Source organism: Eupeodes corollae, chromosome 2, assembly GCF_945859685.1.
Source record: "Eupeodes corollae chromosome 2, idEupCoro1.1, whole genome shotgun sequence".
Lineage (NCBI taxonomy): Eukaryota > Metazoa > Arthropoda > Insecta > Diptera > Syrphidae > Eupeodes > Eupeodes corollae.
In genome coordinates, this window is record NC_079148.1 from 140261107 (window position 1) to 140287557 (window position 26451).

A 26451-nucleotide genomic window follows, 5' to 3' on the forward strand; every position below is an offset into this window, starting at 1 on the left:
AAAGAAATTGGTGGAGACTTACACTTGATAAGCTTTGTCCAATTCTGCAAGTTTCTGCATAAGAATCGCTGCATCCTTCTGATCCTTATATGCTTGACCTAGTCGTGTGAATTTTTTGAGTGTCTCGCCAAGGGTATTCACTTGAAGTTCCTGCAGTGAATGTGCCTGAAGTAGCTCCTCGACTCCCAACAAATGTGGTCCCACATCTTCGGAGGCAAACTGAACCTGCAGCTCTTTGATAGCCTCGAGAGTGCTGGCGATTTCACGCAGCAGGTTCATGAGGTTACTCATCTGTGATAGATTGTACTTGTGGTTCTCGAGGAGTTCAAGGAGTTTCCTCCACTTCTCCATAACTTCGGCCTCACGTTTTTTCACACGCTCTTTTCCATGATAGTTTTCCCTCTCCAATTCATTGGCCATGGCTGTGAGGTCATTGAAACGTTCCACACGTGCCAAAATATCCGCAGATATCGCTTCATGTTTCTTCAAAGTCGCGTCCACTTGTCGCAGATATCTCGGATCGGATAGGACTTGAATCATTTCCTTCAAATAACCCTCGCGCAGAACTGACTTCTTCTCGAACTTATAGTTCAGCTGTTCGAGCTTCTCTTGTCGTAGCAGCTCATCGCGCAACGCCACCTCTCGGTTGTGTTCGGCGTTTTCAAGCTGTTGCCACGCTTTTTCGATGTCATTGACCAGTTGTCCATCTTGGGGGGTATATTGGGGTTGATTCAGTGATTTCAGCAAAGTGTTGATGGTAAAATATAACGCCTCAATTTCACTTCGTTCTTTATATCTACAAAAACAAAAAAAGAATAAGTAAACGTTTAGCTGAGGAACCCTCAGGAACCTCAAATCTTACTTTTCTGGTTTTTCTATAGTTCGGTATTCCTTGAATGACAACAATTCTTTTTGAATGCCCTCAAGGGAATTGGGAAAATCACGTTTCGCCAATTCGATTGTCTTATTCCGGATCCAACTAAGTAAAGTTGTCGTCAGGCGTTCGTAGTGCATTTTTTTACGATCCGCATCCATGAGTTGGCCAACGATCTGAAAACGGTGAGAAGAAGAAAATATGTGGACTATAATTAGAAAATCTGAATAAGCGATTGAATTGCAATAAGAGTGAGTGTCTATGCAACCGTCTACTGGACACGGATGGAATGGCGGTGGCGCGGCTGGCACACGGTCTGTCGGTGTACCTACCTAGTACCAATGGATAAGACTCTAAAATACCATCGATTAACTGGAGCATGATATTTATGGTTATTGATATGATAGGGACGGAACTGGAGGGCAATAGCAACAATAAAGCTAAAGACAATCGAAGACGAAATCAGTGGACCGTTAATCGTGGGAGACTAAGACTTTTTTTTCTTGTTTTTATATGAAACGAGGGTCATTGGAATAAATATTTCCGATACCCTACAACAAAAATTATTGAAAGCTGTTTGTAGTAAATTCCAAATCACAGCAGAAACCAATAATAATTGTATTGTTTCGTGTTTCGGAAACGATTTGAAATTTATGAACCCCCAGAGGCATTTAACTCATTCAGAGATTAAGATAAGTTAGAAGGTATGCAAATGAAAATACGTTTAAGGTAGGTTCATGTCATCATAGAAAAAAGGGTTTTGAATTTTTAATAAACTGGTAGTTTGTAACATTTTCAGGGAATTGAAAGGAAGATCGAAATCTGAATATTGTATCAAATCAAATTGTGAATATAGATTATGAACTTGTGTATACAAATATTTTAGAGGTGTCAAGATAAAGTCTGATATGAAAAGCTTTGAGGCATATGAGTTATTGAAAAGCAGGCTATCTTATCTAATACGTGAGGTTTATTTTGTCGGCTTGTGGTTCGCAAGTTTTATTTATTTTGTTGGAAGAATTTTCCATATGAAGAAATATGAATGTCAGCTGTTCTGTTAACCAACTGGCGGTTTCAAGAATTACATAGAATTGAACCATCCATCAGGAAATCTAAGACAAGTTTGGCTTTGCAAGATAATTTTCGGTGACTTCTTTTTACTTTATTTTTGCATTTAATTTACATTTTTGAAAAACAGTAGATACTTACGTTGGCAATACGTTTTCCACTTTTCTGTTCATTTTTCATGCGTGCAAATGTGTGATAGTATGAAGCGACATATGTTAGAATTGACTTTTCATCTGGTCGTACGCAATCAACGTCTTCGGCGTCAAGTAAACTAAAAGATTAAAAATATAAATTAATAGATATCACTTTACACTAAATTCAAAAAGCTTACCTTGGAATACCCAAATCATTAGCGGCAACATCGAAGGCATGATTTAAATTATCGATATTTGAATTTTTCGAATTAACAATTGTACTGTATTCAAAGAGATCAGGACGATGCGAGTGTATAAGGGCATTGAAACCCAAACCAGATCTCCACGATGATGTGAAATCCTTAAAATTAAAAATTAGTACCAAAATAAAAATGTTTTTGAAAGTTTATTTTATGTTTTTTAAGACTTTTTACCTGAATATTAACACCTGGATAACCATGTGTTTTCCTTTGACACCATAATAAAAGAGCATCTTTGGCTGAACGTTTCTCTGATGATTCGTTTTCTTCATCCTATTTATAAAGACATGAAAAACAGGAAGTTTTAGTTAATAAATGAAATATTTTAAAAAAAAGTTTTTACTCACAACATCGATTTCGATTTCTTGAATTTGAAAACGAAGAATAATTGTCCAAATCAAACCGAGGATCAATCTGGGATTACCATCGACAATGTCTTCAGCACCAATTGATTCAAGACGAACCTATAGAAAAGAATACAACATTATTTACTTGAATGTTTACAAACGACATAATTTTAAAAAAACACTGTAGACAACTAATTTAACTTGTGAGGTCAAGGTCAATATTGAGAATATCGAAAATCATACAAGAGGCATGTCGTGGCTGAAAAACTCTGGGTTTTTAATTGGTTAATTTAATTTCAAAAAAAAAAATTGATTTTTTCGTGGTCAATGGAACATAATTAAAAATGTATTGTTGTTGTCATTGCGTTGTTGTTCTTTCTTTCTTCTCGAAGCTGTCAAATTTCTTAAAAAATTGAGCCGGAAAATTTGATTTTAAATTAGAAACAAATGAATTAGTTTTTGCTTAAACGAGCGAAAAATCGTTGTTTTGACATATTTTAATTTTAAATCAATTCCATTTTTACCAATGGATAAGTGAGAAATTAAACTTTTTTATTTTGCAACGTTTAGATTAGATGTCATACAGGACTTAAAGTTGTTAAAGCAAGTGTCTAGTATATGATTGGCCGGCTGTCAAAAAAATCTTCTTTAGTATCAAGCCGAGTCTACTTGTGTCAAAATATCAGCTGTTCATACTTTTTTAAACGAATACAAGTACATTTTTACTATCAAGTGGTCTAAGAACAATAAAATAATTCCGGATAATCAGTTCGGCTTTAAGGCAGGGCATGACACTATCTAAAGTTAAACAAACTTGGCATAAGTAAACCACTGTTGTATATGCTTTATGACATGCTCAATGGTAGACGGTTTATTGTCAAAATTGGCAATGTAACATCTACCAAAATCTTTCAACAGGGAGCGGTTAACTCGCCGATCTTATTCACCATTTACACTAGTGATCTGATAGCAAGCCTGACTCAGGTAATAGCGTACGCCGACGACCTAATTGCGTACAGAACGGCCCCAAAAATTGAGGTTATCCAGACACTTTTGCAGGGTGACTTCGACAAGATTCAGCAATATTGCGATGGCTGGAAGTTGAAAATCAACATTCAGAAATGCTAAACTATTCTGTTCAGGACTCCGCTGTATGGAGCCTCAAGGGATACATGAAAGAACTGGAAAAATCTAATGATCGTTGGACCAAATTGACAGACACTGGCGAATAAAAGTATATCAAAGTACCTTGGCATCTGGTTGGGTCAGTACTTGTATTTCGACAGACATTTATGAGTGCTGCTTTGGCCAGAGCTAGGGGAGCCTTTGCCCTGACAAAACGGTTTTTTTTTAGCAGCCGTCTTGACAGCAGGGTGAAGGTGATTTGCTACATGTTCCTTATCCGCCGATGATGGTTGCCTATGGATGCCCGGTATGGTTCAACGTTGACCATCTCAAATGGAAAAGATTAGGGTGTTTAAAAGACAATGTCTGCGACGTTGCCTTGGACTACACAGAACACCAAAGTCGGAGTGCAAACATTACTATTCCAACCAGGTTTTATACAACAGAGCCAACATAAACAGAATAGATACATTTATTGCTGAAGCTTGGTAGAGGTCACATTGCGAGAGCGATGTTGTCGACTAACAGCTTAATTTAGGGCCTTACTACCTCAACAATGAGTACTACGAAAGTGCACGTTTAAGTGGCAACATTCCGGCCGAAGCATTTCTCTATTAAGACAATCGAGGGCTGATACAGGATAGGGAGGCGGTGCCGCTAATCTACCACGTCAGCCGTAAAACTGTAGATAGGCGACTCCTTTACAGTCGAGACGTCCCCGCACTGGACCGAGCCGAGTGCCTTCGGTTCAGTAGGACTGTTTCAGATAGGGATCGAAGATATAAGGTGACACAGGTCAAACTGAGAATGTCATTTAAAGTTATCTAGGGTGTTTGGTCTTGGCCGGCTTACATACGTTTAATGATTAGCTTAGGGCACCAAAACAAAAATTATATAAAATTATCTAAAATAAAAAAAAATAAATTAAAAAAAATACGAAAAAAAAACACGAAAAAAAGCTTACTGTGGCTGTTCTAGTTTTTAAGTATTTTAAGTAGTGTTATTGGTTTTGGTTAGTTTTAAGTAGCTTAAGTATTATAATGGGTTTCATTTTTTTTAAATTTAGTTTTAAGTTTTATATAAAATAAAAAATAATGATAAAGATACCAAGTTTTTTTTAATTTTCTTGGTTTTAGATTAAATTCTTGTTATTTAGTGTTAAATTTGTTCTTAGGCCGAAAGGCAGTAGATATAAGACAATGGATTAACTTAGAGCACCCGCATAGGGCCAGTATATTATTTTTTTAAGCTTTTGAAATTTACGATAGTTTTTTTTTAAGAATTTTTGTCCAGATTTAAGATTATGTTGGTATTTTAACCGTAAACAAGTGAAGATACATTTAAAAATCCTTAAAAAAGGTTCTAAATTTGTGTTCAAATAATGCAGTTAGCAGCAAATGAAGTCTTTAATGCTGTATGAACCTTCAAATTTGCTTCTGGATTGAAAAAACATTTTTAAACGTCAAACTAAACGTCATTTTTGATATCCTTACTTCGATAAGCGATTTGTTTCACCTACATTTTTTTATGATTTTAAAACCCTTCATGTTCAAAACCTTTACATATACAAAGTTCTAACATTGGATTTTTTGTGAGGTGAATCGTTTCGAAATTCCACCTACATATTTTACTAAAAACTGAAAAATGTCTGTTTTACTTTACAGTTACCTTTTTACAGTCAAGTGGGAAAGAATCATGATAATGAATTTCCAAAACACCTCAATGTCAATACTTTCATTCAGAATCACTTCAATGATGGATTAAAAACGACCATAAATAAAAAAATCAAATCAATTTTTGATGTAATTTAAATTCTGCGGTTTGACAAATTTAAAAAATAAATTATATTGATCTGTTTACCAATGAAAAAAAAAACAGGGGTGAAACTTGTCGATTTATGGTAAGTATTAACTTAGAAAAATGACAATTATGATTCAGAATAAAAAAAAAGAAGTTTACTTCTGGATTCAAAATCAAAAGGACCACTAAACAAATAAGTAAAACTTGACAGCTGTCATTATTTTGTTTACTAACAGCGCGATTTGATTTTTTTTTTTTCAATAAAGATTTATTTTGATTCTGAAATAGATGACATTGAAAACTTATTCATAAACATCCCATTTAGTTTATTCACATTTAACTCTGACATTTCATTAATTTATATCCACTTCAATTCAAAAAATAATTAAATAAAATGTCAGTTTTAAGTTCCTATAACTTTTATAATATTTTATAATTGAAAAGTTATAGGAACTTGATGTGAATTGAACATTTAATGTCAAAAGAGTTAAATGTGAATAAACTATTGGACAGTTTATGAATGTGGTTCCAACTTTAACTATTTTAGAATCAAAATAAATGTTTGTTGGAACAAAAATTTGCAAAAAAAAGAGCACCAATCGAATCGAAAATCGACGTTTGAACAGATTTCAATAGAAATAAATTGATTTATTCTTCCAATGGAAAATCTCATATGTCAATTTACTATTAAACCTTTCTCAATTGAAACAGTTTGTATCCGCAAGGATCGTCGAAATATTTCAACGTACAAAATCTAGATATAACGGTAAATATTTCAGAACTGACAATTATTTGCTGTTGAACTCTTAAAGAATGTCACAAAAAAAGAAGAGAAAGACTATTTGGCATTTAATCAAGATCTTTTCATCGATCTACATAGGTATACGAGTACACGCTTGACTTTCCATTCAAGTGCAATAGTCAAATTCTTGTTTTTCTTCTTCGTATAGAAATACTAAAAATAAATCAATCCATAAAATTAGTTAGAAATTTCCTGTCCTTATTTGTATTCCAGTCTCACTGACCCATATATAACCTGGTTGCAGTCAGCACGACTACACGGAGCTGCTGCCGGCGTTGGTGGTGTCCAATCCATGTCTACGTCCATGTCGACGTCCACATTTGCACAGCCGGCACTGGTTCTTGTTCTGGTATCATCTGATGAGACTTGCTCATATAAATTTGCAACATTGTAACTCATTTTAACTTCTTAAGTTTACAACCTTGCTAACTGCAAGACAAATTATAATCTTTACGATTGCAATGAAAGATGCAAAGATACATGTTGCAGTTATTTTACAATCCCACATAAAAGGAAAACCATCAGTTTTTGTTTCTGTTGTTTCCAGGTACCTTACCTAATCTGCAAATGCAATGCAAATAATCTGAAAATATGCATTAAAAATTATCCCTGCGTTGAAAACTCAAAACCATACAGCTCTGCACAAGCTTCTTAATAACTTAGGTATATAGAAATAGCTCAATGGATAATAATTCCATAAAATCAATTTTATAGCCGAACCGAAGCAACCAAGCCAGGCTAAAACACCACAGCGCAGAGAACCGACCAATTTATTGATTGGAATTTGTTGCGACTTGCGACCGACACAGACGTTATGCGGTCGAGTCGGTTGGTCTGTCTCTGTTGTTTCTTCGTACGGTGCGGTCGGTGGTGCAGCGCAGATACAAAACCAAACTTACATTCCTACCCCAAACCTATCTACAAATATAAATATATCTATAAGATTCGACTGGAAATGGAAGAAGAATAACCGAGGTTTGCAATTGGTCCCGGCGCGGCCGGCAAGTCGAAATAAAAATGTGGCACACGGCTTTAAATGCGAATCGCACAGGTGTGTTTTATCTTCTAAATTGTTTTTTTCCTTTTTTTATTTTTGAGATATTTTTGGTTTATTGTATCTTTGTATCTATATATGTATATTTAAGCCGGGTTTATAGGTATAGTAAGTGTTCTTTTTTTTTTTAATAAGGTTCTTGAATGTGTTTTAAAACATTTATTTTCCAGCACTATAAGATTGCATAACCCAAAGATTCTTGGGGATTGTACTAGTAACAGGCAAATGCATACATTTTTGTAGAAACGTTTATAAACGCAACGGTTAAGCAGTAAAAGGAAAACGAAATATGAGATAATGATGGAAATAGAGGGTGTTTTTTTTCCGTAAACTTCAAAGCATTTTCATGAAATTTAATAAAATAGAAACGGTTATCAAAATTAAGCTTTGCAAAGATTAAATTGTCCTGAATTTAAATCACGCCATATATTTTACAGGTTTTTAAGATATGTCCCTTTAAAAATGTTAAAGATAACCAAGAACGTCGTTTTTAGAGACACTACATATAGGTTAGATCAGGTTAGGTTAAAGTGGCTGCGGATTCAGAATCCACACACTCAGGCCAAAAGAAAAGGCCCAATTTGATACCACATGAATCTCCAGAATTACTTATTACTAGTCAAACCATTTTGAGCTTTTTATAAAGCGAAGCTAGTTCACTGGGATTATCAAAAGAATAGTCTCCCAGATGAAGTTTGTGTCTAAGTGAAAGAGCAGGGCAAGTGCAGGGAAGGTAAGAGATTGTTTCCTTTTCTCCCTTGTTTATACAGCTCCTGCAGAAGTCATTTGAGGCTACACCAAGTCGTATTGCGTGTATGCCTATAAGACAGTGTCCCGTAAGGACACATTATTTCCTGTGAAGGCCATATGCGGTTTCTCGCTGCGCATGTTTGTCAGAGTTTGTTATCGCAAAACCTGTTTCTTTTAGCAGAACTTTACATGTAGCTATCGGTATACTTTCAGGTGAAATAGGCATGACGGTTCCATTTTTAATAAGTTCATCGGCTCTACAATTTCCTGTGATGTCTCTGTGGAACGGCACCCGACAGAGGTGAATGTTAAAATGCTGCGCCCTCTCCATAAAAGACGATCGACAATAGGGGGCCGTTTGAGATTTGGTTGAGACACCGTCGAGAGATTTAATAGCAGCCTGACTGTCAGAGAAGATGCGGATTTCAGAGGTTGATATCACGTTTTTAGGAGAGAACCTCTTTGATCGCTAAAATTTCCGCTTGGAAGACCTTAAATGATTAGGAACGCGGAATGAGATGCTTAGATTAAGCTTTTCTGAGTACACACCACTACTTGGATCCATCTGTATAAAAATGAATGCTTTTGTCATCCAGGAGTTTTTTGTCTTGATCTTCATCTCTGGATGGAATGGATACCCGGAAGTTTTTTCCAAATTGGGATTTTGGAATAGTGTAGTCTATGTACTTTGGTTAGAACCAAAGAGGTTCAAAATGATGGACTGCTCCACATTGTTGTTGGTCCATTAAATGAGTCTTATCGCTGTACTCGCTGCCACTTGTTTACTGAAGATGTCGAGGGGTGTCAGATGGAGGAGAGTGTCTAACGCTGCTGAGGGTGTGGTTCTCAATGCCCCGCTTATGCAGAGACATGCAGTGCGCTGAACTCTGCTGAGTATGTCGCAGTATGTGACTTTCTCCAGTGCAGTCCACCATACTGCAACCCCGTACATAAGTATTGGTCGGGTGACCGATGTGTATAGCCAGTAGGTTATGCGAGGTTGAAAACCCCATTTGCTTCCTATGGCTTTCTTGCAAAGGAAAAGAGCTACTGTAGCTTTTTCCTGAATATTAGGTTTCCAACTTAATTTTTTGTCCAATATCAGACCAAAATATTTGGCTTCATTGGTAAAAATTAGTCGTACACCTTTTATTGAAGGAGGTACAATTACTGGCATCTTGTGTTTCTGTTTAAAAAGATAGAGTGATTTTGGAAATATTTGAATAAAGGCCATCAAAACCTATTGGAAAAGTGTTATATGGGAGTTTTGAAGGGTCCTTTAAAAAAAAAAAACAAAAACGTCTACTGAAAAGCGGGAGGTTAACTGCTTATTTTAAAAATTAATTTTCACTTCGGAATATTGAGAATTTCTCAGTTTCTTATCCTTTCGTTTAGAAATCGTGAAAGGAGTTTATTTTAATGAAATGTTATTTCGCTTTCACTAAAAATATTGAAATATACTTCTAACCCATTTCTGTCTCTCCAAATTTAATTGGAAGCATTATTTAAATCTTTTGTTAAATTGTAATAGCGGACCTAGAAAATCAACTTTATCATACTCAATTAACTTTCCCACTTAACTGAATGTTCTGAAAGTTTGTTTTTACATTTCTTGTCAAGATTGATTGAAATCTACTAAATTATTTTGCTCGCTTAGTTAAAACTAAAATAATTGCAGGTAACAAATTTGATGCATGCAAATTTATCGGTTGATTGATTAAACGACCGATTTGGTAATGACAGTGGTGGTAAACAAAAATATATGTATAGAAAAATGCATCTACATTGTATTCGTTGATCGGGAGTTATTAAACCATTTGAAAGTTAAAAAATAAAGTGATTTATTAACTGACAGGTTAAATTGAATACAAGAGGTTTGCGACAGTAGTTGACAAAATGAGGTTCAGTGGAAAACACTGTTCTAAAGCGTATATTTTTAAAAAATCTCGAATATGTCCCACTGCTTTCAAACGACGTCTAACAAGGCAATTACTTGCACACAGCCACCAAATTTTTAATTAACCGGATTTGACCTCAATAACTTCACGATTTCCGTCTTTAAGGTTTTGAATAGTTTTTGGATCATTGGCAAGGTCCCAAAGAAAAGAATTCTTAAGGTATTAAATCACAAAACTTTTGTACCACAATAGTGACATTCTGAAGGGTGTATCCTTCTATTTTAGTAATGGCTTTGTTTTTGTTTGTCAAAAGATAATGATAGCTTCAAAAGTCACAGCTGCCCAAATGTGGGCTATTCACAATGACTGAGTTAAATCTCGTGTTGGATAGGGTATCTTGGATAAGTGGATTTTTAGATACCTTGTTAAACGGTTTAGGTAGCTGTATTGAGATAGCTGTAAACAAATAAAAACAACTTTCAGCTGTTCACAAAAAGCAGAGAAACATTTAAGCTTCAAAGTCAAAATTGTTGTAAATTAAAACATTAAATGGAAAGTTCACTGATTCGTCGGACGATGATGAATTGATAGGACCTTAACAATTTAAAAAAATAAGAGATAATCTAAATCTGTAATATATGTTAAACTTCCTCATAGCTCGATTGGAATTCCATACGATTACCTGCAATTAATTTACTTGCGAAATCTCCGGTTTTAAACGATTTACGTTTAACAGAAAACTATCCTAACAGAAACGAGGACTATTACTTTCTAAAATTCGGAGGCAAATAGCGTCTTCATCGTCTATTATGAACATCCTCATATACAACTTTAACTAACATTTTGTGTCTTTTTGTTTACCAACAATGTTACTCTTGGTGCAAAAACCATTTATTATAGAATACTACTGTTTTATTTCGTTACTCTGAATTTTAGTTATTTTTATTCCCAAGTTGTTTTACAAAATTTTCAATTAAATATAACACAGAAAAAGTAAGGGAAAGTAGCTTATACATTTTGAAACTGTCACCGTATGTCACTTTTACTTTGACATTTGGTTTCATTTATTTTTAAAGACTTGTATTTTTCCAAAAATTATTCCAATTTCCAAAAAATTGAGTTTGAATGTTGTGTTCTATTGGGGACGTCAGTTATATTAAGGCTTCAAAAAATCGATCAGGTTTAAGAAAAAACAGGACAATTTGTGAAGTTTGAAGTTAAAAACAGACAATTACACTACTGTCAAAATGAATCTCTAGACTTCTGAAAATTTGATTGCGGAAATCATCGATGGCGATAACTTTTGTAGTCTTTGCGAATAAACTCAAATTTCAATGTTTGAAAACCTCTCGATACATTTTCAATAAAACAGAAAAAAAAACTAAACAAGTTTCTGAAACACCCTGTAGTAAAGTATGTGATTTTGGAGTAACTTTCAAGTTTCAAACCTTGATTAACCTAGAAATTTTTTTTTCCTTGCAACCAAATCGAATGTTCGTGAGCACATTTAAACAAGTAAGACGCAGCAGACAGTGCGGAGCAGACTTCATAGTACCCGTATGTATATTGGGGGTCACAAGTATAGAGAGGTAGAGACGTAGAGGGATGTTGGACGAATGAACGCAAGTGGCTAAAAGTCCGACCTACAAATTTGTTTTGCACGTCCGTCCGTCTATATCGTTATTGTTGTTGTTGGTATCTGCACCAGGCCGTTTATTCTGTTTCAGGTATAAGTGGCAGCAGCCGTCGCGTCGTTCGTTGGTCGTCGTAGTCTTTCGTTCGTTTTTGAGACGTGAAAGGTTGATTATTTGCAAAGAAATCTCAGCAGACAACATTTAGCATTAAAACCCATTTGCATGGCAATCAATTGGCCACTGACTGAGCATTATAAAAATATAAGACAGAGAATTGGTAGCAGAAGTTTTATACCAAGTTTAGATAAATACAGCTTTGGCCAACATAATAGGAACAAGACTTAATTTTTGGTAATTATGTCTATAGCACTTGTTCTTCAAAAGTAATATTGGATGTCAAGATTTTGGATTCCCTTTGTTGAGGCTTTTAAAAGACTGACCAGTTAAATGCGAACGCTTTACATTTTGACAAGGAATGGTTATATATGATACATAGGTAAAACAAAAAGTTGAACAAAAAAGTGAGAAAGATTCCTAATTTTTTGGCCATAGCTGTATATACGACTTTCTCAGATACTTCTGCGAGTATATAGGCTACTGCGGTGCTACTGACACCACCTGCTGCGTCTATTGTTGAATTTATATGTAAAAATATATTTTTTTTCTTTTTTAAAACGTATCCAAAGTTATAGGGTAATTATTATTTTCTATTATATCGATTAAGGATTAACACCATTCGAGGTTTGTGTTGTATTTTGTATATATAGCAACATGATCATTGACGGAAAGTCAAATTGAATTGAAGTGGCAATGGAATGAGGTTACCAGGTGATATTGGGTTCGTCTTAGCTTCTTGTACACACTATATGATTCTATGTTTTGTTTTTATGGCTAGTTTTATAGGTATTTAAATAGTTGTTAATATTTTATGCATATTTTTTTATTCATTTTGTTTAATTGGAATGATAACCTGTAAAAAATAAAGTTTTACGAGAAAACTGTAAAAGAAAGTCGTTTGCAACTGATTTTATTAGTTTTCAATGATAGCTTTTCTATAATTGGTACGTAAAGCTGTCAAACTTAACAATGGCATACAACTGTCAAAATGTACTGTACGATTAACGATTACAACATGTTTCGTTTAAATCTTTTCTTTGTAAAGACTTTTGGCTTTAATGAAATATTTTTGGCACCGTTAAAGATTTGGGTGTGTACACGATTTTAGTTTTCCATTTATAAATTCGCAACAAAAATGTAAATAAAATTGATTTCTTTTGTTGCCAATGGAACACGATTGATAAAGGACTTTTTCTGATTGTAGTAGTGTTTTTTCTCATCATTTGTTTTCCGGTTTTGATTGGTGCACTGCAAAACTTGAATGAAAAGGATTTGTTGTACCAAATTATTTATTTTTAATGTAGGTATTCAAAATTGAAACAAATTTCTACATGATTTTGACACAAGTTGCAAGTCGAAATATCAAAAACGCCAAAGTGACATATCGATATTTTACACAATATGAAGGGTAAAATATTCGAAAAGTTAAGTTATTTGCAATGTATTTTAAACAAAAAGAAAGAAAATTTCCCAAAATTTAAATTATTTACAGTTTTCAATACTTGAAAAGAATTAAAGAATGAACTGTTTTATGATATTCGAGACTATAAACAATTTTAGATTCTTTTGCAAAATAATATTTGGTATAAGATGAATTAAATAATTTCATTTAAATAAATCTCTTTCCTGCTTGTTCAAATATTTGATTCGAAAATTACATTTTAGTAGAATATTTATAGATTTGTATTTTGTTTGTAAAAATAATCTGTCAAACTATTTTTTTTAAAGCTTTTGATATATGTCAAAATGAAATTGTTATTCGTAATAAAGTTGTAATGAAAGCAGACCCAAGAAACTATCTTAAATGTCATAGTCAAAATGTGACAGATGCAAAACGTCAACTATCCACGAACGCGTGTTAGGTGGCAACCGAAAACCAGTCACTTCTCTTTTTAACCTCAATGAGCATAGCGCTTTTTTTGTATTAAATATTTTTGAAGTAATTTATAATAAAATAATTGAAATCAAACTTTAAGTAACGCTTTGGATTCAAAAAAGTACTGTTCGTCATTTTAAGTTCTTAAAATAGTCGACCTGGCAAATACTATTTTCAGTATTTTTTTGATTCATCCAAAGCCAAATGTATCAATTTGGCAGGTATATATTTCGGAAATATCATGAAATGTCCGTATTTCCACGAAGATTTCCCGATTAAGCTGTAAAAACTCTGAGAATAGAATTTGAATAATTCTATTTCTCAAGTATATACAATACAATTACACAATTTAAAGGGGGAGAAAACGAATGTAAAGCTTTTAATATTCATTTTCCTATTCAATCAATGTGACTGAGAAAATTTTCCGAAATCTAAGAAATGTGAACTCGATGATTGAGTTTAAGGGATATGTTTCTAAAAGACATGCATTTTAACTGCTGTGAAACGTCGAAAATTTGACCACTCAAAAACTTACAAATTCAAAAAATCGGACTGGTTACATTTAATTTTTGTAATACCAATTAATTTTTCCTAATACAATGCAAGACACCTAAAATAAAAATTAAGCGGCACAACATTCCCTTAACTAGGGCCTACTGACTTACAGTTCTCAACCATTCCTGTGTACTAGTAATGCTGTCAAAGATGGGATCAACAATTTGTATGCCGAATCCGAATGGATAATTCGAGAAAGAACTATTCGTGACAAGAATCACTCTTGGAAGATCTAGGCGGCACAGCCAGGGATTAACCCCAAGACCTCTGCCATGACAGTCCTTCGCACTAACCATCATGGCAAGAGTACTACTTAGAGCCTTCTAATTACATTGAAAAGTAGGTAAATTTGACATTTCGAAAACTTTCACATTTTATGCATCGGAGCCAGCCACGAACCGAAGCCCGTAAAGACGATCAGGGGAACGTCGTAGTAGAACCGCAGTCTATGTCGAGAATATGGAAAGACCACTTCTCCAAATTATATAACGGCGATGACGAACCGAATTCCGCTGTAAGGGAGATAGAACCACTCAACCTAGGCTACGCAGATCAACAACTCCACCTACCCGACCTTGACGAAGTGAAGATAGCTATAATTAAACTTAAGTCAAACAAAGCTGCTGGAGCTGACGGCATCGCTGCCGAGCATGCACCAACTCATCTGCAAAATATGGTCGGAAGAGAGCATGCCCGATGAGTGGAATCTGCCGCATTATGTGAACTTCTGAAGCCGTTCGTCAGCAACCTGATAGATCCATGTCAGTGTGGCTTCAGACCAGGAAAGTCCACTATCGACCAAATATCCACACTACAGCAGATCTTGAAAAAGACCCAGGAGCTTCAAATCGATACCATCTCTTTATCGATTTTAAAGCCGCGTACGACAGCATCCATAGAGAGCTTTATAGAGCAATGTCTAGTTTTGGCATCAATGTCAAACCTATCCGTTTGTGTAGATTGACGATAGAGAATGCACGCTACTCTATCAAGGTGGGAAAGATCTTACCGATGCATTTGATCTCAAAAAAGGTTTTAGACAAGGCGATGCACTGCCATATGACTCCTTCGTCAACACTAGAGGCACAATTTTCCAAAGGTCCATCCAATTACTCGGGTACGCACATGATATTGACATAGTTAGAAGATCAAAGCGTGATGTCAGTGGAGCATTTTTGAGCATTGCGACTGAAGCGAAGAAGATGGGTTCAGTGGTCAATGAGGTCAAGACCAAGTATATGCTGTCATCAAAAAATTACACTGAACAACGACGTCTTGGACAAAACGTCACCATGGACAGCTATAACTTTGAGGTAATTGAGAACTTTGTCTACTTAACACGGGGCTGAAATCAAACGTAGAATAACTCTTTCAAATCGCTGTTTCTTTGGACTAAGAAGGCAATTGAGCAGTAAAGTCCTCTGTCGAGCATCTAAAATCACCATCTATAAGACACTCATCATCCCATCATCATCTCATTTATGCGCTGGGGCCTGGACCCTGTCAAAGAAAGATGAGAGCGTCTTAGGATGCTTCGAGAGAAAAATTCTTCGGGTGATTTTTGGTCCCGTACGCATAGATGGAGAATGGAGAAGATATAACACTGAACTGTACGGGTTGTACAGCGACACTGACCTAGTTAGCAGAATTAAAGTGAAACGGCTTAGATGGCTAGGTCATGTAGAGCGTATGAACATCAACGCTGCAGCCCGGAAGGTCTTCGAATCCAATCCCAAGGGACGGCCGGCGCGTAGAGGAAGACCGCGACTCAACCAACTTGGCGTGCGAAACTGGAGACAGCTAGCTAGGGACCGAGCTGGCTGGAGACGCATGTTGGTTGATGCCCAGGTCCGCCCCGGACTGTAACGCCACCTTAAGTAAGTAAGTATGCATTGGAGCCATTTCAATGACATCCAAAACAAGTTAAAAATCACTATATTTTTTTACCAATGGAAAGTCCTATAGGGCACCAAACAGAGGAGATTGATGTACAAATTTTGACTTACAAATTTAAAGCCGGACGACCTTAACTCCGCAATTATAAGATTAAAACCATTTGAGATATTTGAAAAGTAAATTAATCACGTAAAAAAGAAAATAAACCTTTTCATCGTCTTAAGCAATTAAAATCTACATAATACATAATTAATTTGTAACTTATTCAAGACCGTAAAATGTGAAAAAATTAACTCCACTTTGCAATCAAACGTTTACACCGCTCTCTCACGTATTTCACTCTTACTTTTAATGATCTATTAAAATCTGTTTAAAGGCTTCATTAAAATTTAACAAAAAGATTCAACAATAAGAGATAGCGATGAATTTTATTTTGTCGGTATTCACACCGGAAGAAAAGACAAAACTCATAAAATAAACATAATAAGATCCTATAAAATAGAAAGTTAATTAAAGAACAAAATATTGCTGATATCATAAACCGCCTAAAAATGTTATTTCAAAAATAAAATCTTCGATATATATAGCAACAAAATGAACCTTATCATAAGTAGGGTAAGGAATCAAATGACAAAAAAACATCAAAACAAACAAAAACCAAAATTTAATTAAACTTTTGTTCTCAATTCTTGGAATAATAAAATTGTAGCTTTGACCGGCACGCTGCAGCGTCGGCTTTAAGCCTCCAAAAGTAAAGTGGTACACCCACGAACAATTTCTAGTTTTAGTAACATTGTGTTCTTATTTTATTTTGCTTTTTCTTATTTTGTCAAGTCATCAACATCAAGTTGTTTTAATCTATGGTAATTAGAGCTTTTAATTAGTTCTCTAATCTTCTAGAAGACGAGGCCAATGAAAATCTATACTCGTTTGTGCAGCTTGGGTAAGAAAATGTATGTCAAACCGATTTCTTTTGATAAAACATCAAAATGGTGTGAATGAAAACATTAACAAGAGTAAAGACTTAACGACAACTACATAAGTGCGCCATGTTACAATCTTATAGTTGCAATTAAATAAAAAAGCTTCTTCATGAAAGTGTAATTCAAAAAGTAGATAATTTAATAGATAAATCACTTTAATTCAATATTGTACTTATGCTGTTGTGGGAGGTTAATGCTAATTGCACAACACCCTTTGATTTACAGCTATGGCCAAACTATTAGGAACATTTCCTACTTTTGAGTTTATTTCTCTTCACTTGAGTAAGCCGTCACCGAAAAACATCACAGGAAAAATATGTGTGTCATAGATTTACAATTTAGAAGGTCAAAAGTGGAGAAATAGATGACAAATCTCATACAAAAGTCTGGTTTCGTTAAAAAAAGTTACATTTTTGGTAGGCATTTGTTTTGAAGTTATGCCTAAGCTTTGCTTAAATATGCCACTGAACAATAGGTGTGGCAAAAGGCTGCACCAAAAAATATCTTGAAGTCATTTAAGCACACCAAAGAGAGGCATATCCATAAGTAATGTGGCGAAAGAGTACAAAAGTTCTGAAAGGATGTTACTGCCTTTGGAAAAAATCCAAAGAAAACATAAAATATCCGTTTTTCCTTTTTAAAAATTACAGGCACTAAAAGGGTTATTAGTGCCCTCTATATGTTTACATTTAAACACAGTGCGAGCTTTAGGAAAATAGGGAAGGATTTAAGAGGAGATACCGGTGCACATAGGGCTTAAAATTCTGAACATCAAAATGAGAGGGAGAAAAAGAGTTGGCTAAGCATTCCACATTCTCGATGTGCGATTTAAGAAAGAATCTCTATACTTGACAGAACGCCCGAAATTGAGCTCAAGGGTAAACGGATGAGCATTCCTGGAAGTGCGAGTATTACGGCTGAATAGTTTAAGGGGTGGAATGCAACTGGCTAATTCGACATAACATTGTTTGTAAAAATATTGATAAAACAACGAAAGGCATGAAACATTGCGGCGGTGTTCTAGCGATGTAAATATTTCGATTATAGTTCTATCGCCTATCATTTTTAAAGCCCCCTTTTTGTATTCTGTCCCAGCGATTTAGTGGCCGGTTATAGCTATAATTGAAATCGATCCGGTAAAATTTTTTAATCGAAATTTGACTATGTTTCTCTTCGATCAGAAATGAAAATTATATACTGATCGATCGGAAATCAACCAAAGAATTTTTTTTAGGAAAAAAAGTGTAATTGAGCATTTGTTTTTCTGTAAAAACGTATTTTTCTATTTTCCGGACGGAAATTTATTTTTCTGAACAGCTGATAATTTTATATTCAAAAGGGAAACAAATGATTTCACTGATTTGTGTTCCAATCACAGTTCCAATGACAGATTTCTGTCAGTAAACATTTTTCATTGGGTTTCAATCAGGAATTTTTTTTTGTCAATGACAGAAAATTTTAATGATAGCTAAAAACAACCTGCCAAGAAAATTCCAATGTTTGTTTTCAATGATGAAATCTAATGATAGCTATAACTGGCACCTTAAACTTGTTTTAGGAGCATCTGCCCAGATATTCGAATTATATTCAAGATTTAGACGTTCAATAAAAAAAACTAAAGCTTATCTATTTTTCCTATCACAAAAATCTACAGCAAGGTTTTGACACACAAATTTGCTCTAAAACGGATCCTTTTGGTATTCTGCAAAAGGCTTATCCTTAACGCACAAACTCTTTAGAACTTGCAATTGCAAAAACAGGAAAAATGCTGTGATGACACCCACGCTAACAACTGTCAATAATTTTTAAAGTTTTACAAAATTTAAATAACAATATTTTGTATGAGATAAAATAAAGTTGTACGTCAGTATCTTTCTACGTTCTCAAGGCACTTGAGTCGATAAACGTTTTTTGTAAGTTTTTAGTTGTTTTAAAGGTTTTCGTTTTTTTTTTGTAAGAAAAAGTTGTCAATTTGATTTTTCTAAAAGAAAAAAAACAACAATGTATAACACATGATAAAATAATCAATATTAGTTTTTGTTTTTTTTTTTATATTTTAGTCGAAAATCAATTTTTTAATGGATGTTTTAGATGAAGTTCTTATTCCTTGTACAAAAAATGCCACCTGGATTTTTCTAAGAAAGTTATCTTATGAGGAAAATGAATTGTGTTGACGTCAGTCGGGACTACCGTAAATACAAATTTCCCTCGAAATATTTCCATCGCTTGAACATTGGGAACGTAAATAATTTTTGAAAATTTAACTCCGAATAAATTTTTATTGGAAAAAAATATCCAAGAAAACTGAGCTGTGATAACATAGAATTTTTGTTCGAGGGAAATTTATTTCCATTGAGATTTCCGATTAACGAAAAAATTCAGAGGGAAATGAAGTTTTCAAGGATGAAAATCAGTTTTTAAAAACTTTAAGAAGTTTTTTTGTAAAGGTTTTTTCTTAAAAAGTTAACAAATGTCAAAACATTATTTTTTGATGAATACAATTATTTTGAAAGTTATGGGATTTATCTTGAATACAAATTTCAGTCAGAATTCTTTGCTGTCAAAAAAATTTTCCAGATAAATGGAGCTGTCGTTCAATTGAATATTTGTTCAAGGGAAATTTATTTCCAGAGAAATTCACAATTGGGGATGAAATTCCCTGGGAACGAGTGAAACAATTTGAAAAATACTCGAAGTGATGAATATTTTTGATCGTTTTTTTTATTGATAAAACAAAAAAGCCGATTTTTTTTTTGGCAATTCATAGCAATTGCGTGTGACGGCAAAATTTGTAAAACTAAATTCAATTCAAGTCGATAAGCATAAATGGTTTCCGAGATATTTGGGGGAGCCAAATTTGTACTTTAAAAAAATAAAACTAATGAACAGCCTAATTTAAATTCCCCTATTTGTAGTCGATATATTTACTAAGTCTTGAGATAGGAGGTATTCCGGAATACCCTTTTTTATTAATGTATGAATGAACGAACATCTCTCTTAGAATTTTTGATATAGATACTTTGAACCGACGAGAAATTTTAAAATGTTCACTTCTGCAAATCAAACCGATTACAACTATTTCTTTCATGGAAAGTTAAAAATGAGATTTAACAAGCTCTTTTTTTAGAAAATATGGGTTTTAAAGGTGATTCTAGATTTTTCTGAAAATTGTTCCAAATTTTAGGATCCCTCCAATTTAAATTTCAAAAGTTATGCACAAAATTAAAACAAATTCTTGGCACTTTTTTAGAAACTCTATTTTTGTATATGTTCAGGTTTTAAAATGTATTCTTACCATTTTCCCAAAAAATATTAGTGTTTTTTTTTAAATTAATTTAGTACATAAAACGTTACAGTTTATATTTAAAAATATTTTCAGTAAGCAGTATTTACATTCGATTTTCGTGAAAAAATTTGAATCGTTTTCGAGATATCGAATTAAAAAAAAAATGGTTAATCAAACCTTGAGAAAACTTAAAACCAAAATACGAGCAATTGTCCTATGGGTAGGCGAATCCTTTTGGAACTTTACAAACATATTTTTCTATAAAGAGAAGAATTGATAAAAATCTACCAAACCGTTTTTTAAGTACATTCGAATTTTTGATTTTTGACCAAAACATTCGAATGGCTTCTCCTGATATTTTTGGTTTTAAAAATTTAAAAAAATACTACTAATTCGAATCTGGATGAAAACTTATTTTTTTAAGTTTGAACTCAATGCACCAATTAAAATTCTCTGCCTTCAAAATGTCATTTAACTCCTATGCCGAAAGTATAAAACAGACGTATCCGGAAGCGCATTCATAAAAGTCATGTTCATTTCATATTTGTATGCCTCTTAGATGACTTATTCGCTGGATAACGATTCGAAGTAAAATGTAATGTTGACGGAGCTCTGATTTCAAAGGGCAAGATAGTAGACATTGAATACCCTTTTAATAAAATTAATATTTTGCGAACTAAAATGTGGTACTCAACTCCTAAAATCAATGTCAATACGTATATATGTATGTAGTTGGATTTTCGACGAATAGATTTAATTGAAAATAGGGTGTTTTCAACTAAAAATATCAAATAAAATCTATCAAAAAATGGCATTTGACTTCTCTTGTCGAAAAGTATTGTTTTTGAAGTTTAACTCAAGTGTTCAAAATTGTTTGCCGCGGTTTTCATTAAGCCTGCAGTAAATGGAATCAAAAATCACCCATAAGGAAACTTTAGAAAAATATTTACCATGCAAAATAAATGGTAAATGTGCTAAAGACATGATTACCAAAAATAAAGTTGTATTCCAATTATTTTGGCCATAGCTGTACATAATGATGTGTAAAGTGCATGTGCGTGCATAGAACAACATTAATTGAAATCATGACCAAAAGAAAAATGTATGTAAGTTAAACATCCATCTACTTATTTTCGAAATTCCACATCTTCGATTTTGTCCTCTTCATCTTCATTACTTATCTTTGCTCTGATCTCAACCTTGTTTCCTTGGCCGTTTGTCCTCAATTAAGATCTTTTGATGTTTTACCGCCTCAAAGACGACGACCGACGCAAGGGTGGAACAGCGGTCTTGGATGTAATACGTTCCAGAGGACGTTCGTTTGGTCGTTGTTGCAGAAGAAGAAGAACGGAAATGACAAGCATATATGCACAAAATAAAAGAGCCTCCAAGGAAATGGAATTCCCTGATCAAAAGTGGATCAACAACTTTTGCTCATGCAGAAAATTGTGAACTTGTATCGTTCGTCGTCCGTAGTCTGTCGGAGTCTTGGTAGTCAGTTGGTTGTTATATCACGTATCTACATCACGCTTTGAACTCAAAGCTACCTTAATGTCAAAACAAACTAATCGAGGTTGTTATTATTATCAACTGCCACGATGAAGCAGCACCGCACCGCACCGCTTCGCTTCTGATCCGGTCTCCTACAACTACAACCTACCGCCTCTTGTGGTTTAATTTTTTTGATTGATATAACATCGATACCATGACTAAGGTGCCTTGGGCTAATAGGATCTCTCTCTAACTTACTTTAAAAAATATGAAAAAAGAAACAGGTTTCAAAATAATGAAATATCCAACAAACTGGAAAACAACATAAGACACCAAGCTATGTTGGCTATGCAGCTCCTCAAACACAGCTCGGGAAAAAAAGATACATGTGTAGGTATATAGAAATACCAGATTGTGTATATACCTTTCTACGGTCTAAGGTTTAAAATACACTCTACTAATATGAGTCTTGAAAAAAAAAAATAATAAAGACTTGATTTGGAGAATGCAACTTACCTTGGTGTGCAAGAATGCCAGACTCTTGTTGACATTTTCGATTTTATGAACACGCATACGTCCATTATTTGGTTTGCCCAGCTTCTCCCCCGATATGATCTCCAGGAGTTTAAGTAATTTAATACCGTCGGCTAGATCTGTGAAAAGGTCTTCGACCTCCATTTTTGCCTACACAAAAAAATTCATATCAAATAGAAAATGTTTACTTTTTTGTTTTTATTTGGTTTGTGTTGTTTTTTTGGAGAAATATTTTTTTTTGAGTTTTTAGGTATTTTTGAAGGAGTTGGTTATAGAGAGGTCTTAAAGGTCTTACCTTGATAAGGAATGAATTCATCCATTTTGTGAATGTTTTCTTTTGGATGTGCAGACGCTCCTCCTGGAGTGTTTTTATTCTTTCATTTTCAAATTTTATGATGCCATCCCGTTGTGTCATGTTGGAATTACTTCGGTTTTGTACTTGAAGGGAGTAACCGCCCGGTTCATATTGTGATGCTGTAATTAGAAATAAAAAAAAACATGTTAATAATATTGAAATCTGTGTTCTCTGTTAACATCATGAAATTTGGGAAATATAATTGAAGTATGTATCATGGGAGGTCTTTCGTGATAATTAATGAAACTATTTAATTTTATTTCAGAAATGCTTTGATTGCAGGTAGAAAAAAGGGTTATACCACGCCCATTAATTGGAAATATTTTCAATTTCAGTCTTTTTATGTGCACTGCAGATGTGATCCATAATTTTTAAAACATTCAGAGAGATAAATGAGTGTGACGCAGTGAACAATTAATTGAATTAATGAAGAGTAATTAGATCAGTGAAAAACAAAATCATTGAAAAAGTAATTGAGCCAGTGAAAGATGATTGAGTCAATGAAAGAGTATTTAAATCAGTGAAAGACTTGGCAATTCAATGAAAATATCGAGATAAAGATTCACAAAGTCAGTTAAGGTATCAGTGAAAGATTGGTTAAGTCAGTAAATAAGTGCTTGAGTCAGTGGAACATTTATTGAGTCAGTGAGAGAGTTATTGAGTCAGTGAAAGAGCTATTGAGCCATTAAAAAAAATGTTTAGTGGATTGTTGATTTATTGAGTCAGTGAGAGCATATTAAAAGAGTATTGAGTCAGTTAAAGTTTGATTGACTCATAGAATGAGTGGTTGAGTCAGTGAAATATTGATCGATATATACGAAAGTAAAAACTGTCGTGAATTTTTGTAACTTTGTCGTGATACGAGATGTGTTCAAAAAGTACCCGGAATTTTTAAATTTCGGGGATCTGGAGAGTCCGAAGGTCAAAATTTGTTTTGTATTATGTTGGTATACATGTCTCTAAAGTATGATGCAATTTTCAGCTACATTCACTGTTTACTTTGTCTGTGGTAGTTGCTAAGCCCGACGTGTTTTTATGAGCCCGGCGAATTTAGTTTGTTTAGACAATATTTCAACAAAAAAAAACAATCGCATAAATGTTAAATAAGCTGTTAAATGACGTCAAGGACGATCTAAGTTTGCTTGAAATGGTCATAACTGGTGATGAAACAAGGGTGTACGGTTATGATATCGAAACCAAAGCACACTCGTCCACCTGGAAGCATCCAACGTCACCTATGAAAAAAGCATGTCAAGTTCGATCAAATGTGAAGGTTTTGCTTACTGTTTTCTTCGATTATAATGCCATAGTGCATCAAGAGATCTTACCACAAGGTCGTACGGTTTAAGTTTGCGTGAAGCAATCCGAAAAAAACGCTCAGATGTATGGAAAAACAATTCATGGCTTTTGCCCCACGATAACGCACCTGCTCACTCGTCGTTGCTTGTTCGTAATTTGTTGGCCAAAAGCAATACCATAGTCATGTCCCAACCTCCATATTCACTAGATATGGCTCCGTGTGACTTTTTCCTGTTTCCAAAGTTTAAGAGAACCATGAAATGACGGCGTTTTCCTCGATCTAAGAAATAAATACCGAATCGCCGAGATTGCCCAAGGACATATCAAAAAGTGAATATCAAGAGTGCTTCGAAGATAGGAAAAAACGCTGACATAAGTGTATTATATCTGGGGGGGACTACTTTGAAGGGGATCACATTGTTGTAAATGAAGAAATACATATTTTTTGAAACAAACGAAAATTCCGGGTACTTTTTGAACACACCTCGTATAATAAAAATTGTCAGGATTCAGTATTTAAGTCATTGTTGGCTTTATGTTCAACTTTTTTCCTATGGGACATTAAATTTTTTCTGTAATATTGTGCGCGCACTAATGGGGTTAAGAATAACCTTATTATGATAAGAAGCAGTGCGAGCAATTAGGAAAGGGGGATAGGATAAGAAAGGAGACACCGACGCAAATTAGTTTTGAAAGTCTACACATTGTAATGAGTGCATTGAGCCTGGTAAAGCATTCTACATTCGTGTAGTGCGGCTTAAGAGAGAATCCTTAAACTAATGCAAGGATTCAATTTCAATTCTATCCAAAAGAGCAATTTTTTATTGAAGCTCCAGCTCAAATATGAGAATTATACTCGAGTTTTAGACGAATAAGAGCTTTGCAAATTATAGCCAGATCAGAAGAAGTACAAAACTTCAGAAAACTCAACACATTATCAGCATTTTTGGTAATGTTAAATATGTGCTCATTGCACAAGAAATGGTTTTTGATGCGCATACCAGGACTGAGAGCTGTTTAGCCTCGTTGTAAGAACCACCTATATATAGTGGCATTAGGACATTGAGTTTTCAAAGCATTAGATTCCATACGGTTTTTCATCTCTCTTTGAAATGCTGTCAAGATCAATTTAATAAGCTTATCATCTGCTGCCATTGCGAGTCCATATCCGAAGGATAAGGTCCTGAAATTACATTTATAACAATAATAAAGAGTGTCGGAGGCAAAACAGAGCCCTGAGGCACACCAGCATTTTTTTTGAGGATATTAGAATTGAACTCATCCAATACTGTTCAAAATGAACGGTCCAAAGGAAATTTCTAACAAAGAATAAATTGATCAATACCAAATGCACACATTTTCGATCGTTTGAAATATCGAGGGCAATTATTTTACTTTCTTAAGAACGATGAAAGGATTTGTTCTTCTGTTCGATGAGATAAACTATGAGATCACCAGTGGACCTACTGCTACGAAAACCATACAGCCGGTCGTTAAGAAGTTTTTCAAGACATTTATTTAACTGGAAATTGATCAGCGTTTTCATGACCTTGGAAAGAAGGAACGTGAGTGCAATTGGAAGATACTCGTAGTTAAAGGGGGAGGCGAATTCACCCTTTTAATTGAAAAGGTGGACAAATGTTATTTCCATCCGCTCGGAAAGAGACCTGAAGAGTCGGAAAGATGGAAAAGCTTACGCTGTCGTTATGCCGCTGTTGAAGAACACATGTTCAGAACAATAGCAGGGATACTAGCAGGGCCAGTGGATTTGTGAATGTCAAGATCAATAAGTACTTTTAAAACTGTACGAGTGCAAAATAAGAATCGTCATATAAGATCGTTTACGTTTTAAAGTACAGGCGGCGTCATGTCACTCATTGGCAGAATCCAATTAACAGAAAACTGTGCTGCAAGCAAATTATATTTTCTCAATTGATCTTACAAGAGTAGTGTCATTAAAAATCAGCATAGGGACCTCAGATGACGTAGTATTGCACACAATCTACGAGTGCGCTGACGGTGGAAAGTAGATCAGCACTCAAACTCAACTATCCTTACAAATCCCTTTAGTCAGAAAATCTAGTAAAATTGACCTGTGATTATTCTACAATTTATGAAGTCTTGGAAATCACAAAATAGGTGCTATATAATAATATGGGATTTCCATTGAAAGGCTTAATTTATATTTGTCAAGTAAAACTTCACTAATACGAAAATTGGAGCGATACATGGTTAACCTGTTAATTCGCTACTAAATTGGTAAAATAGTATATACTTAGACTAATTCCTTTTGAAATAACAAATTGTTTATGT

At 34.3% G+C, this 26451-nt stretch overlaps 1 protein-coding gene across 4 annotated transcripts in view; it reads right to left on the reverse strand.

Annotated features, from left to right (window-relative positions):
* The window catches only part of LOC129945933 (spectrin beta chain, non-erythrocytic 5), a 143034-nt gene that overhangs the window by 16893 nt on the left and 99690 nt on the right, over positions 1-26451 (reverse strand). For all 4 annotated transcript variants that reach the window (XM_056055914.1, XM_056055915.1, XM_056055913.1 and 1 more), the window contains 8 exons: positions 22780-22958; positions 22467-22634; positions 2684-2800; positions 2511-2609; positions 2274-2437; positions 2084-2213; positions 863-1050; positions 23-796 (listed from right to left, as the gene is read on the reverse strand). In XM_056055914.1, coding sequence (XP_055911889.1) covers positions 23-796; positions 863-1050; positions 2084-2213; positions 2274-2437; positions 2511-2609; positions 2684-2800; positions 22467-22634; positions 22780-22899 — 1760 coding nt within the window. In that variant the 5' untranslated portion in view covers positions 22900-22958. Of the gene's footprint in view, positions 1-22; positions 797-862; positions 1051-2083; positions 2214-2273; positions 2438-2510; positions 2610-2683; positions 2801-22466; positions 22635-22779; positions 22959-26451 lie in introns of those variants that run through there.